General features: G+C 41.3%; 1 protein-coding gene across 1 annotated transcript; it reads left to right on the top strand.

The window, feature by feature from the left end:
• LOC306912384 (desmocollin 2-like protein) lies at positions 1–11,592 on the top strand. Its single transcript, XM_079488562.1, has 16 exons — positions 1–127; positions 375–465; positions 787–992; positions 1,091–1,183; positions 1,586–1,741; positions 2,536–2,680; positions 3,319–3,473; positions 3,908–4,042; positions 4,776–4,961; positions 5,107–5,354; positions 5,991–6,133; positions 7,041–7,262; positions 7,885–8,106; positions 8,551–8,666; positions 8,911–9,306; positions 9,779–11,592. Exons 1-16 carry the CDS (start codon positions 89–91, stop codon positions 9,974–9,976), a joined length of 2,751 nt encoding a protein of 916 aa, XP_079344688.1. The 5' UTR covers positions 1–88; the 3' UTR covers positions 9,977–11,592.
• The last annotated feature ends 4,803 nt before the right edge of the window (positions 11,593–16,395 follow it).

The following is a 16,395-nucleotide window of genomic DNA, read 5'->3' as shown; positions in this document are numbered from 1 at the left end:
TTTATTCTCACAGAGCTCACATCATACTGTAGGCTTCACTGCCGTACGGACGGAATAGGCAGACTCGAGCTACACACCGTTTACCAAAATGAGGGGATATTTCATTTTCAACATTTGCATGTTATTGGTAAGTAAAGTAATCCTACTATATTAGCTTTGTATTTTTTACCGTTTACCAAAGAACTGTATATTATTATTATAGCGTATAGTTGTTGGGCTAAGTTGTAAATAGTTTCACGGTCTTACTTTTACTTCGGTATGGTCCACTGCTTGGGCAGAGCCGCAGATGGCATCATGGCGTGGCCCACCTGCTATGGAGAGTTAACCTGCCTGCAGTACAAATGTTGTTCATTTGTTCGTTTTCTTTTCTATAGATGTCTCCTGCGGAGTCTTGCTTTCTCTCCAACTCCATACGAGTATCAGTGCCCCAGTCAATACTACCAGCACATTTTGTTATTTCAAAAGGTAAGGCTAAAATGTTTAATTTATACCACTCACTGTTTTGAAGCTGCTTAATATGCAATTATGCATTATGAGTACTGCCTACCTGGTATCCATCCAATGCTCCTACACTAATATTAATAATACGGCTTATTATTAATCAATAAATAGTAGTAAGTAGGCTGCCTACTTATTTATTTTATATTAGATCACCAGCACAATATAAACTGTCTGCACATTAATAATATAGCAAATACCCAATGAGGTAGACACAATGATACAAATAAGATGACGTGTGAAGCACATAACATTGGAGCATTCTAAGTCCATTTGTCTCCTCTTTAGTTGCTCTTCATGACCACCACTGTGCGAACTTCTCATCCAGTGACCCTGCCTTTATGTTGGCGAGCAATGGCACTGTAGTGACAACAACCACAGTGCCAAATAAGGAACAAGCCTTTTCAGTCTGGGCTCAGGACCCCAGTGGGAACAAATGTGAAATGGTCATTCAGCTTGTTCGAGTCGTTCCCAGAAGAATTCTGAAAAGAGAGGTGAGAGATTCAAGTCATTGTATTGTAGGCATTACACAACAAAAATCCTATTCCATGTTAATACTCTAATAATATGTTTATAATATGTGCCAGAGCAGGCCTTTCTGAAGAGGTCCAAACGACGTTGGGGTGTTCCACCTTTTGAAATATACGAGAATGGTGTCGGGCCATTTCCAAAACAAATAGACAGGGTAAGCTACTACACGTTAAATATGTCAAGTATTACATGACATTACAAACAATGCAGTATGTTGGTCAAATATTCATGCTTTAGAAATGTGAATGAAGACTTGTATGCCGTCTACTACTATGTTGTTTACTTAGTTTGACTGTATATCTCTCAGAATTATGGACACACACACACACCCAGACACGCCTTGACTCTTTGGTTTCTATGCACAGTAGGCCTATAGCTACTTTGAGCTACTCAATCGACTCTACAACGACACATAATCAGTTACAATCTGGGAATTAACACATTTACCTATTGCTGTCCTGCACTACAGTAGTATCGCTTTAGTCTCTAAACCCAGATGAATGGTGTCCCAAACCCAAAGAATGTTATTGTTAAGCCCTTGTATTTCCTGCTACAGATAGGATCAACCGCTGAGCAGAATTACAATGTGTACTACACGATCAGTGGACCTGGTGTTACTGAGCACCCGGTGGGTCTGTTCAGTGTGGAGAGAGACACCGGAATGCTGTCCGTGCACAGGGCGGTCGACCGTGAGGAGTACGCCATGTATGTGGTAAGTACATAGTACGTAGAAGACCACCAGTGGTGGAAAAAGTATTAAATCTTTGTACTTATGTAAAAGCATCAATACTGCAATGTATAAAATACTCCGTTACAAGTAAAAGTCCAGAATAAAAAAAAATAGTACCAGAAGTAGAAAGTACTCGTCATGCAGGATGTCGCATTTCACAAGTTTTCAAATATAAAAATCTTTTGAAAATAGCCAATCTACAAGCTCACAATGCGTCGCTTGTAGATTGTAGATTGTCTATTTTCAAATGGGCGAAATGCACTGTATATAGATAGGGCTGAAACAATATTTGCCTCTGAGATGTAGTAGAAGTGAAAGTATTGAAAATTGAAGTACAGAAGTTGGGTAAATGTACTTAGTTACTTTGTGTTGAAGACCACCGTACTGATATAAGACTGATCACGGGTCTACAGGTGGGACCATAAATACCACAGCTACAGTATTGATCATTACACTGAAAGGTACAATGTGTCCATCCATTTGGTTACCAACTCTCCATCATTAAGCTGGTGACCACTTGGAACCGCCCCAAGGACCACTGGTGGTCCCTGGACCACTGGTTGAAAACCACTCATGTAGAACATCTAAATATCATGATAACGCATGCACGCACGCACGCACGCACGCACGCACGCACCCACACACACACACACACACACACACACACACACACACACACACACACACACACACACACACACACACACACACACACACACACACACACACACATACACATACACACCACCAGCTAAAGCTAGTCTTTTCTTTTGCAGTTTACAGCTCACGTTTATGACAGAGAGACCCACCAAGAGCGAGACGAGCCTCTGCCTGTGACTGTGGTTGTATTTGATAAGAACGACAACAAGCCAACGTTCACAGGCCCACTCCAGTTCACTGTGCTGGAGCAGAGCAAAGCAGGTGAGAAACACTACTACTGTAACTACTAGTTAATACAGTAACTACTGTATACTGTATAATGCCTGTATATACTGCATACAGCAGTGCTTCCCAAACAGTGGGTCGGTCACTCAGGACCCATGTTTGGGTCGTGGACCAATTTTTTTTTTAAGTAAATGTCCCTGTTTTTGTTTCCTACGTTAAAAAAAGATCTATATATTTCAAAAGACTAAAAATAAATAAACTAAAAAGTCACAACATCAATTTCATCAATTAATAACGATTCCCACATTTTTTCAGAAGTATTTCATTAAAAAAAACAAAAAAACACATGTGCTAAACACTTTGGCAAACACAGTGTACACAGTGTATGCCACAAGGCTATCAATAGAGGGTATGCGTGTGACATCATCATCAAACCAGGAAGTTATACAGGAATGCCTACTGAGTGGCTAAAAACTACTTTCTGGCCTTGACAGCCCATGCATCCAAACAGAAAAGTCATATCTAATTGCATTAAACGACATTAAACAATGTTAAACTCACTTCGCCTGTCACTTTGCCACTCGATTTGCCACTCGATTTCCCATTCACTTTATGCATGCGCATACCCTCTATATGGATTACAGGGTAACCCAAAAACCTTTTATACGCTGCAGGCACACAGGTGGGGACGGTGAATGCCACTGACCGAGATGAGGAGAAAACAATCAATGTTAAGATCAGGTATTCAATCCTGTCCGGACGAGACCTGTTCACCATCAACCCAGTGACAGGTGTCATCAGCACATTAACCAACCAACTGGACAGAGAGGTGAGGGGGCCTATGTTGACTGCTTATGTGGTTTCCTCAGTAATTATATGACAAACACATCTACATTTTTTTTTTTAATCATGAACATACAGACAAAGAAAACTTCCCTTAAAAGAGTTAGGGACCGCACACTCCAGAGACACTCCGAGCGTCTCTGGAGTGTGCGGTCCCTTCCTCTTTTAAGGGAAGTTTTCTTTGTCTGCACTTCACACCTTGCCTACCAGCACCTCCCCCACTTGGATGTGCACGAAAAGCTACCTGTTTATATACCATATTTATACCACTGATATAGCAACATACATTTTAGTTAGAAGACATTTGTAGAATCGGCCCCAATTCTTAATGGTTTAGAATAGATACTTACTGTACTTCTCATTGTTATAATGCACTTAGCTGTGTGAAAAGTTATAATTATTATTATGATTTTGCTTCAGGTGCAAGACACTCATTTTGCCACAGTTGAGATCAAAGACATGAATGGTGACCCGCGAGGTCTGTCTAACACGGCCACAGCCACCATCACACTGGGCGACATCAACGACAATCCTCCCACATTCACAAAGACATCTGTAAGTGTTCAGTTGTTGTTCTTGAATAGCTGAGTTGAAACCGCTGTGAACGAGCACATTGTGACATTCCTTCCTGACATGACAAACAATAGACAAGAAGAGAGTTTTTGCTGATTCATACTTAGTGGTGTCTGCAAATAGCAGATCTACATGTTCACAGCGCGTCACAGCGCTTTGTGCTGAGAGTGTGTAGATCTGAACTGTTTTCCTGTGTGTAACACTGCACAACAGTAATGTCTGATTTATACAAGTAAGACGCGCGAACGCGGGAAGCGAACGCAGCTCGTAAATTGCAAAAACAACAATTAGAATAAATTACGTAATTTTTTAAGGTTTTTTTTAAGTTCTCTTTTTTTTGTGTTTTTTAAGTTTTTTTTTAAAGTTAAGTTTTTTTTTAAGTTAAGTTTTTTTAAGTTAAGTTTTTCCTTTTAAAGTTTTTCCTTTTAAAGTTTTTCCTTTTTAAGTAAGTTAAGTTTTGTGTGTGTGTGCGTGCGTGTGTGTGTGTGTGCGTGCATGTGTGTGTGTGTGTTTGTGTGTGATACAGCTGCGCCCTCTGGTGGTGGGCGGGTGGTGTTACTGCGTGACAGACACACAGACAGACAGACAGACATGATCTGCTGGGTCTCATAGTAAATGCTCACTGCGTTCGCAATCAGACATTACAGCTCTCTTGTGAGGTCTCATTTTACATAAATAACCCATTCTCTCAACATTTTCTTTGTCTCTCTACCAGTATGGTGTGAATATTAAGGAGAACCAAAATCCAGGTCTAATCCTTCGGATTCCGGTTGAGGACAAGGATTTAATAAACACGCCCAACTGGAATTCTCAGTTTGTGATCACTAAGGGAAACGAAAATGACATTTTCAGAATTGAAAGAGACCCCGAAACTAATGAAGGGTTTCTTTACACAACAAAGGTGAGCTAACAATTAAATTACTCCTATTGGCTTGTTTTTAATGAAAGAAATTGGGCCACTGAATGACACTGAACTTACCTCAAATACAGACTTCGTTCTTCTTACACAGTGACATAATGGTTTGTATTTTCATGTGTTTCCTCAGCCTGTAGACTATGAGCAGATGAAAAACCTCAAACTGGAGATCATGGCACGTAACGAAGCTGAACTGAAAGGTGCCACGGCCTCGTGGGTCTCCATACCTGTGGACGTATCTGTGGGCGATGTCGACGAGGGCCCACAGTTCACCGCTCCCACTGTGCGCTTCACTGTCCAGGAGAACACCCCAAATGGCACTCTGATAGGAACCTACACAGCCCTGGATCCTGAGACCAAGAGTAGCGCGGGCATCAAGTGAGCATTATTATCACACGCTTGACTTTGCTCATCTCATTTTGCGTCCTGTGGTGAAGGCTTTAACATTATTATGTCGATGGTGTTGGTTGGGTGGAATCTTCGTACGCCCGAAAACATTACTTTTCAGGAAACGGATAAAAATAACCTGTGTTCTAATGCATCCAATGTGTATCATTTAGTCACAAGCTCTTTTTAATACTTTTCATTGATCAAATATTTATAAAAACCCACAGACAGACTTACAGTAACCTAACCAACCTGGCATCCCTATTTTGGGAAATGGGCATACCGGTGAACATATACTGTACAAGATCACGCTGTGAGCTTTTATGATCGGCTATTTTACTTATTTTTGTACACTGTCACATGAATACATAAATAAATAATAAAATAAAATAAAATAATGCATGGAAAAAACATAAAAAGATGAAATTTAGAGAAACAGCACAAGATTTATGCCCAACAGCAATGATACATATTTCAACACAAGATGGAGTTGTAGCTCTGTGAAAGACAAACAATATAGACTGTTGTCTTTACTTCACACAAGCACTGGAGGGCAGACTTTCACCACCGACGAGAAGAATGTGCTAATGATACATGGATTCTTTGTCCTCTTCTCCTCTCCATTAGGTATTACAAGGTGACAGACCCAGCGTCGTGGATTAATGTAGATGCAAATTCGGGACAATTGAAGGTTGCAAACACAATTGACAGAGAGTCTCACTTTGTCCAGGATGGTGTTTACAACATCACAGTGAAGGCTGTGGACAGCAGTAAGTAATTTGTTCCCCTTGCTGTAGTCAGTGCACTATGCAGTGCTTCCCAAACTGTTACTCTTTAACCAAACAGGCAAGGTTCAAGGAAGTATAACCTCCAGCGAATTCCCTTTGTTTGTTTACACAAAGTTCCTGGCAACGGCAACACCAGTTGATTTGTTGGGCTTGGGGAGAAACCACAAACATGATCCTTTTGTGACTCATAATGTGGCATCATGTCAAAATAATTATAACAATAATTAAATTGCTAATGAGAGTGTCTAACTAAACCTCTCTTTTTGGGGGTTTTGACTCAGCTGCCAAGCCCAGCTCCACCCTTGTCTTTCAACTCTCACTGTTTCATGACAGAGAACATGGGGTGTGTTTTCTCACCTTTAGAGAGCAACATGTCTGGTTACTCATAAATGTTTTGGTGTGTTGTCTGGCTCCTATCCTAGATTTGGTCTGGTGCATTCTGTTGAGACAGCGAATGTCGAAGTGCTGTCATAATATCTGTCAGTCACGCAAGCAGCTATCAGTTGTTATGGCCTCAGTGGGATCATCAGTGGTTTTCTCGAGGCACACATCTACTAGCGAAAATATTACATCTATTTATAAGCCCACAAAGCAATGCAATGCATTGTGAGCTTGTAGATCAGTTATTTTCATTCTTATTATTTTAATTCATGGGAAAATAGATAAATAAAATAAATTTGATTAAAAATGTTCAGCTACAATGACATGCCCAAAATAGGGATGCCTGGTTGAGAGTGGTAACATATTGTTTAGAGTCCGTTTTGGGAAATGACTCTTGAGTGCACACCTGGATTTATATCATGGCTTAACGTTTGGGAAGCACTGCTCTACCAGTTCTAACTCGCATAGATGACTAATCTAACGACCAAACGTGTCTATGTAATTTCAGGCTCTAAAACAGGTACAGGAACAGTTATTATTCAGGTGGAGGATGTCAATGATCATGTGCCAGAGCTTCCCACAAAGGAGCTTTCAGTCTGTGAGAAGGAGGGCGAACTAGGCTCTGTGCCAGTCGTGGCCGAGGACAAAGACCAGTCTCCCTTCGCTGGCCCGTTCAGCTTTGAGTTGGCGGAGGAGCATGATGACAAATGGACCGTCAATAAGTTGAATGGTAAGTTGGTTAGGTTGGGATTGCTTTCTTTACCCATCTCATCTTCCAATGTAAATGCGTGTCTTTTAAATGGGATCGGGATGATAAACTGAGTTGACTGACTAATGGTGTCATTGACATCTTCGTAAACAGATTCATCTCTGGAATATTAACTTCAGCATTCTCCACCATTACCTAAATATCATCATCAGGATTCAGTGTGTGATAGGTTTACTATCCTCACCTTAGGTTACTATAACTTTCCAAAGTTGACTTTTCTCAAAGAGACACCAATATTTGGCTTACATCTTTTGTCATAAATGGTAAATGGTGCATTTAAATTATAGCGCTTTTATCCAAAGCGCTTTACATAGATTGTGCATTACATTCACCCATTCACAAAACCATGCAAGTCACCAACCTGAACATAGGGAACAAATTAGGGGTTCAGAGTCTTGCTCAAGCACACTTTTACACTAACTCTGGGGGAGCCCGGGATCGAACTGGAAACCTTGCGGTTTGGTTCAGCCAAACCGCCACGCTACCCCTGACCCACTGCCGTCATTATCAGTCATCGTGTACAGTGCATTCTTTCCAGTGTTATGTCTCATTTTGGAATAAAACCTTGCGTTTTCCTTCTCAGACACAGCGGCTATATTGCAGCCGTCCAAAGATCTTCCCACGGGGAGATACACCGTTCCTTTGATGGTGAAAGATCTGCAGGGCAGTGGTAGGACACAGATGGCGACAGTGAGGATCTGCCAGTGTTGGAAGGGCGCCTGCTTGGACAAAGAGAGGTCCATGTCACTGGGGGTGTGGGCCGTCCTCGCTATGCTGCTGGCTCTGGCCCTGCTTTTACTGCTCTGTGAGTCTCCAACTACCGTACTTCTATAAATAATACTGTATTTATTGTTCCGTATAGTTCATCCAGCATGAATAAATGACATAGGGGAAGTTTAGCAAAAATATGTACATTCGTACAGTGCTGTAAGGTTTGAGTTAGGTTTTCTAGTTGTCACAGTTATACAGAGCAATGGAAGCATGTATTGAGATTGTTCTGCATAGCAGGTGGAATGATGTAAGGTGCATTTATCTGGCTCTTGTAATGCCACGCACGCACACACGCACACGCACACGCACATACGCACACGCACACACACACACACACACACACACACACACACACACACACACACACACACACACACACACACACACACACGGCCGCTGTTTACCAGGGAAGTATCGCCTACTTCAGCTGAGCTGAACTCATTCTGAAGCTGAGGTGTACTGTACTTGTCTTCCACAGGTATATGCTGTGCATCCTTCTGCGTGACAAAGCCTCAGGCAAAGGATTTCGAGGATATGGGAGACAGCGGTGGTGTGTTGCTGAAATCCAACACAGAGGCCCCTGGGGATGCAGTGGTAGGTGTATACATGCAATAATTAATGCATCAGACGTGTTGCGGTGGTACTGTACAGTAGGCGTACATACATGAAGTAATGTATGCAGTGTATAGAATAACGCATGCATCAGATGTGTTGCAGTGTCGTCACTTTTTTACTTGGTTAACCACAGCATCCCTATTTTTTGGCATGTCATTACAGTCTTTTTAGGTTGTCTGAATTTGGGCATTTGATTTGATTATTTATCTGTATGTCTCTTTAGGATTCAAAGCTCATCGTACCCTCTGTTGTTGAAGGACAAGTGAAGGGTTCCTTGCTTGACGTACAGTGGGTGGGGAACAAGAGTTCCAGCACCGTTGGTGGCCTCAGCGTTAAGGACAATCAAAACAATGGGCCTCTGATGACGGACAGGGGGAACGAAGTCTATATTCAGCAGGACATGGAGCAGTTTGGTACTGGACAGTTTGGTACTGGACAGTTTGGTACTGGACAGTTTGGTACTGGACAGTTTGGTACTGGACAATTTGGTACTGGACAATTTGGTACTGGACAGCACTGGAGCAGTCAGTTTGGGAACAGCAATGGACAGTTTGGACACCTCTTTGATAACTCTACTTCTCATCACACTTGGCAAACAAATGGCCTCTTCATACAGCAGGTAATGTTGTTTTAAATTATTATTATATATTTCTTTTTACATTTTGAGTTCATCCAGCATACAAAAGGTACTGGAATGACCAATGTGGAAATTAATAAACCTGGGCGAGGTGGCTTCTGCAGTCACCGTATTGTATGAGAGCAGGAGCAAGATTGTTGTAAACTCGATGAGCAAACCTTTCACTCTGTGAGGTTTAATAACGTTGCTATCTGAAAGACCAAAGGCAAGTCTCATGTGTAATGTAATCTCTTATTGGCTGAACCATCATGGGCCCCTTTCTCTGTAAGTTATTATTTCTCAACTTGTCGGTGGAATGTTTGTCTGTGTTGGCCGAGTAATATCCGCTGGTCATATCCCGAGCAATTCCATAAGATCACATGGTGTAATATCTCCCCTCCCATCGGTCAGCTACCCCGGATGAATCCACAAGGACTAATAACACATTTCCTCTCCCGTCTACTTTGTCTTTTAGAAGTTGGCCTATCTGGGGACAAAGGAGGAGGGGCGCTTTGCAGATGACATCCTCCACTCGTACGGTTTTGAGGGGGTGGGCTCCGCAGCTGGCTCTGTGGGCTGCTGCAGTGACCAAGGCAACAGCGATGACCTCAGCTTCCTGGACACGCTAGGGCCAAAGTTCAAAACTCTGGCAGAGGTCTGCACTAAGAAATGAACAATGCAACCCGAGGCGGTGTTTGTTTTAATTGCACAGGATGCACAGGGTTGTGCGTAGAATGGAATAGTGGACTCTTGCTACGCGGTAGGATACTGGACAACAAGGAGACATATGAACTGGTCTTGTAAAGCCGGACATATACGAGGTTGTGTGCCGGTATCGTGCACCGAAAAAAGACGATCTGCAAGCTCACAATGCGTCGTGCTGCGATGCGTTGTGAGCTTGTAGGTGAGCTATTTTCCATGCGCACAACAAAGTTTATCAAGCCCTTAAGTGTTAGTACACTGTACTGCTTGTACAGTACTTGAGGACTTTTGGTGAAGGCCTTTTTGCACTGGAAATTATGAACTTGATTATTATGTGCTGTATGTATGTAAATTTTGTTATATTTTGTATCTTGGCAATTGCTTTGTGCTTCGTTTTGCAGGATAAGAGTTGGTGCATTTGTAATGTCACTTTGAAGGCGTACAAGGTTTATTCTTTCGGCATAAATATTGGCTTATCAGATTGCGTGGAACATTTTATTCCACTGTTCTACTTACTGCAGCTATTTGATTAGGTGTCATTGCGCGTGCTGAAGTGCCTTAGTTTTATTTAGCACTGACTGCTCTGTGATTCATTTCAAGTTATTTGCTTAGAGTAGACACATCACACATGTTTAAAGATGATCGTACAGCTCCACGTTACAGTGGAATACCAAAGTGGCTTAGTGTTGCAAATGCGTACTTTATGCTGACTGTACAATCGGGTGTAGCTGGAGCTCGTGGGAAACCTTAAGGTTGATGAGACAGGCCGATGCTGATTTGCGGAAAGTCAGCAAAAGGGTGTGATTGGGAGGAGTGAAAACAGATTGCCTGGGCTTATCTCAGCGTGCATGAGTGACAACAAAGAAATGTATTATTCATTCAAGACCCAACCAGAAAGCCATTTCTCAGGAACTAGAGTGGAAAAAGTCACAGATAGAGCAGTTACCATTTGCCAACTGTAGCTGCACCCATGCAGCGGAAACCATTATGGTTCGTTTTCATTAGCGGCAATGTACAGTAGGAGGCGGTAATGGCGATCTATTTCTCTATCTCACAACACGCTGTAATTATGGTTGTAAAAATGACTTTCTGACTGCAAATGGATTTTTCAACAGAAGATATATTAGGCCTGAAAAGTGGTGTAAAGTAACTAGCCGGTCTACAAACTCAATGCGTCGCAATGCGACATATTGTGAGCTTGTAGATCTGCTATTTTTTAAATAACTTTATAAAATGTATACCTTTTGAAAACTTGTGAAACAGGATATTCTGAGAGTACTTCAACGAGTACTTTCTAATTTGAGTACATTTTGATACCAATACTTTTGTACTTTTATTCAAGTCAATTTGGATTACCGGGCTTTAACTTGTAATAGAATATTTCTATATTTCAGTATTGATACTTTTACTTAAGTACAAAATGTGAGTACTTTTTCCACCACTGGGCCTGATATAGAACATCTTACTTCTAAAATCACAGTGTTATATTATAGCACAGCTCATGATCAGCTTAATGATCAACTACTGTATGTACATAATGCTTCATGTGTGTTCCTTTGGTATTACACAAATATGTTTTTTAATGCAGTTACATTTCTTTCTTAAAGTTGTATATGAAGATTTTTGCCATGCCTTTTTCACACCGAAACCCTGTACTGTTGCATAGTAACAACTAGGAATCACAGTGGAAGGAGAGACTGCTCTCATTCATTTAGTAGTGCAGTGTTTGAATTCAATATTGAATGACTCAGTGGGTGTGGTGCTCTCACTGACTTTGTTGACTCGTACAATAGCATGACATGACATCATCCATCCACTTCTTCGCCCATTAGTTAATGTTTAGCTCCGCTCATCGGCAGCTAGGGACGGTGCAGAAGATATGCTGCGATTCCAAACACGTTGGCAAGCCGCAAGTTCCTAGTTGGGTCACAGAACATCCACTCTGTGGATTTAGGATGAGGACGAGGGTTTATAGATAACAAGCCTATCTACATTATGCAGAAGCATCAATAAATAATACAGTATCAAATCAATTGAAACTAATACTTGAAACAAATTCTAATTCCCCATGACTTTGTGATCTTATTAGGGCTTAGGAAGATTATGTATTATTGAGCATGTGCCTAATTTAGAAGAGGCATTGGCGTTCATGAACAATTCAAAATGCTTTAGATATTTGGGTCAAACAGCATCACACCACAAACTCCTGAGTGTTAATTAAGCACCGAAAGTGTTGAAAACGGGTCGAGTTTTACTCGTTCCGAGTTAAAGATCCTGCTGTGTCTTTCAGTTTGATGAATTTAATTCTGAAGCTGAAAATATGATTATAGGGTCCATCTGTCATGATGAATGCAGTGAAGAGCATCAATGACAAAGGGATGCATCGCTTCTTATGATCAAACATTGATATCCTGTTAAAAAATACAACAATGTTATCTGCTCAGATTACAATAATACTTCAATAATACTGTCAGAATTATGAAAGGATGTGAATGAGTTGTGAACATAAAGGTTTTTTTTTAATTCCCACTGGGCCCAATTAGAGTATCTTGAAATGTCAGCAAAGTCAAAATAATAATAACAATTAAAAAAGAAGCTGTGTAAAAGAAAGCATAGCTTTCAGCATATTGTGCATTACTGTACAATTCCATTATTCCCAATATTTCCTTGCACAATTACACTGACTAATGAACAGTTTTTAAGTGTTGAACTAAAAGGTTTTAATGATTCTCTGTGGAAATAAATACTGCTTACTGGTGAATTCCTCAACCACTTGAACACCACTAGTGTTCAGATTCTGGGGGGAACATTAGTCAAAATTTACAAGCTCACAATGCATCGCAATGCAACGCGTTGCATTGCGATGCATTGTGAGCTTGTAAATCGTCTATTTCTGGCTGAGATTTGGTGTAGACAGGAAAAAAGCACAGTACAGAGACAACTCAAGTAGACAACATAAATATTCCACATGTACGGGTGTTTGTCATTAGCTGTGGGTGTGAGAGTTACATTATGACCTGTCTAAGTCTATGATGAATTGTCACACAGACATGCTGAGGCTGTATACAGCCTGGGCAGTCAATAGTGTAGGACTACCGGCTATGTGTTGCATTGGGACACGTTGTAAGCTTGTAGATCTGCTATTTGTGTGACACCGTGTTGTACAATAAATTATGAATCAGGCTTAAGAATTGTATAAGTTGTCATGGAGATGGAATCAGTCATGGAGGTGCATCATTCACCATTGACAGATGAAATGGTGGGAAAATTCTGTAGAGGTCAGAGTTTGATTCTTGACACCTGCAAGGTGCATATAGCGCCTATATCCAAGGTGCATGCATTACATTCACCCATTCATACACCCACAATTGAGAAAACCATGCAAAGCACGAACCTGCACATCGGGAGCAATTAGGGGTCCAGTGTCTTGCTCAAGGACACTTTGACACTGAAACTGAGAGAGCCGGGGATTGAACTGGGAACCGTTTGTTTCCCAAGCGACAGCATGCTGTTCCTCCCGAGTCCTGACTGAGCCAAAGCCACTGCAATATTCATTGCTTTCAGATATAATTGCTTGTAGATTGTTCAATAACAGGGGTCCGTTTTTCCAGCACTTTAGCAATCAGAAAATACATTTTCTGGTCCGGACATCAATTTTATCAGGAGAGAAAACCCTACAACGTAATTTATCAGTATACAGCTTCACTTTTCTCTTGTTCCGGTTCCAATTTTTGTTTCATCACTTCCAATTTCACTTGTTTATCCTACTGTATATGAAATATCTCTCCTAATTGGATACAATTGGTATGTCAACCTGAAAATGTATTTTGTTTTTTTACTAAAGAGTAAACAAAACGCCTGTGGTCTCTGATGCTAACTAAAGAGCTGCAGAGATGGAGAGACCCCTGTTACTGAACAAACACAAAATATAGATTCAACACATATTTTATCACTTCCACCCTGTTTAACATAACACCAGGCATTACCACAGTATGTCGACCTGACATTAAGAAATTGTAATTGAAGAGCTTTTAGTTAACAAAGACACTGTGTAATGGAAACTGCACACATACTGTAGCATGATGTGAGAGGCATGGTAGGAATACCCTACCAGCAATTAAACAGAGCACTTTGCCTGACCACTCTTACAGCCCCCTGCTTGAGCCTTCACTCTCAGTCACTTCTACGAAGATGCAATTAATTCCAAAGCAGCAGCGTGAAATTAATTTATTGCTTGTAATTAGCTTTCTGCATACTGTGAAAACAATCTCTCTAGATAGTGTGTGTCCTCACCGTCCATCAGTCTGAGGGCACTTGGCTGCATCTCTTAGTTCAATTTGAAGTGACTATGTTAGCTGCCAAGGACATGGAGGAGCCTACACTTATAAGTCTTAACCCTCTGCAGGTTTTGGCTTGTACACTCCCTGAAGTCAGTTCATTCATTCCAGAAATACTAACACGAATATTGTGTCTTTTTGAGCTTTGGGGAATCTCTGGTGACATTTAGATTGTACATTGTGCAATTGTTAAATGACATGTTTTCCTAAGATTCAAATTCACAAAGAAAGTAGACCCCCGCTGACTGACATTGTCTCAAATGACTCCTAATGGTGTGTCAATTCTGATGGAGTGTACCAACAGCACCATGTAATCTCCATCATAAAAAACAGGTTCAGAATTCAGATACAGCACATATGGGTTGCAACCCCTCGGTTACACACTAGGTGTCCCTCTTACCTCTCCTGTGTTTGAAATTCCCTTTATACAGAGGATGAGAGAGGAACACAGGACCACTTCTTTTTTTAGAATGTCGGTTCACTTATATTAAGCTCGAGTCATGGCAGGGACAGTGCAGTTAACATGGATGATTTATGTCAATGTCTGTCCGGATATGACATACAGCCTGTATGCATACGGTACAGTTCATTACTGCATGCTCTAATATGTTTATTATTAGTTATAAAAATATGAGGTATGAACTCGCCACCAACTCCCTCCTGGTGTGGTGATGCAACATTGAGCTTCTGTGTGGACAGAGTTGAGTTCCTAATTGCTCAGCTAGAGTGAACAACTAACTGATGTACCAGTTTGACTCAAACTTTAATACTGAAAAAGTTTGGAAAAGACTAGTGTGGCTGTACAGTATTTCAGGGGGTCTGTTCATATCCCCATGTTCAATGAGATGAGTTTGTTATACTGTTAGACTAGTATTGTTTGTTTCATATTTTTCATTGAGTAAGGGACTTAGCACATAGCCTAGTGTGTGTGTGTGTGTGTGTGTGTGTGTGTGTGTGTGTGTGTGTGCAGTGTGTGTGTGTGTGTGTGTGTGTGTGTGTGTGTGTTGGGGGGGTATTCTGACAGAGTTCACAGAACTTCACAGTAGGGTTTCTCCAGTTCTGGAATTGAAGATTTTAAATAGATATTGTTTGAGAAGCTATACTGCTATAGGGAGTGCAGTGCAGTGCCAACTTCGGACATCACACGGTGCCAAGTTTGAATTTGATCAGTTTGTTGGTTCTCGTCTTCTCGAGATATGCAAAGGAGACATGTAACGAGTGTATAATGGAACCAAATTACGGGTGCATCTGGTTCCATTTGTACACTCTCAGAGTTACACACCCATATGGGGCCATTTGGAACCCACTCAAGGACTTGAGACCCACTGGTGAAGCAGTGTTTCCATGAGCCGGCATCATAGAGCATGCAGTGGTTCACAAACGCTTTCGTGTCAAGGACCCCCATCTGAAAATGTTTTGTGCCAGGGACGCTACAGAAGGGAAGATATTGTGTTAATTAGAAAAAAAATCTAAATTATAAAAAATGTTCCAATAGGCTACTTTAAAGTACTTTGTGCCATGATGCGAGCTTGTAGATCTGCTATTTTTGAATATCCAATGGATATATGTGGTTAAATGATTGTGATGCTGTATTAACAAATGTAGCTGGGGAGTGTGCATGGACTGTGGACTGTGGACCCCCTGGAACCCCTCAAGGATCCCATGGCCCTGGGTCCTAAACATGCAGCCGTGCAGCACCGAAATTACTGACTGACTGACTCTGAATGACTGCAGGAATGGTAGCCTACAGCGGCCTTCATTTAGTGGTCAAAGAGATTCTATATAAAGGGGCGACACTTAACTTTACCGTTAAGTAAAAGTGCCTCCGCCATATTGGAGTGATGATGTAACTTCCAGTTGCTTTAAAAAACATTAAAAAGTCACGCTGTACAAAACAAGAACTTGTTTTAATGCGTTATTGTTAGATGTTCCCTAGCCTAGAAAGTAGACCTTCACGCGGGCACTTTAAAAACCCTCCAGTTGCCCCGCCCCCTTCCCCCACACCTGTCCTGCTGCAAAAAATCAGAGAAGTTCCACCGAGCTCCGTTGTTGT

The sequence above is a fragment of the Electrona antarctica genome (assembly GCF_951216825.1).
Source record: "Electrona antarctica genome assembly, chromosome: 19".
Lineage (NCBI taxonomy): Eukaryota > Metazoa > Chordata > Actinopteri > Myctophiformes > Myctophidae > Electrona > Electrona antarctica.
This window is presented reverse-complemented; position numbering and strand designations above follow the sequence as displayed.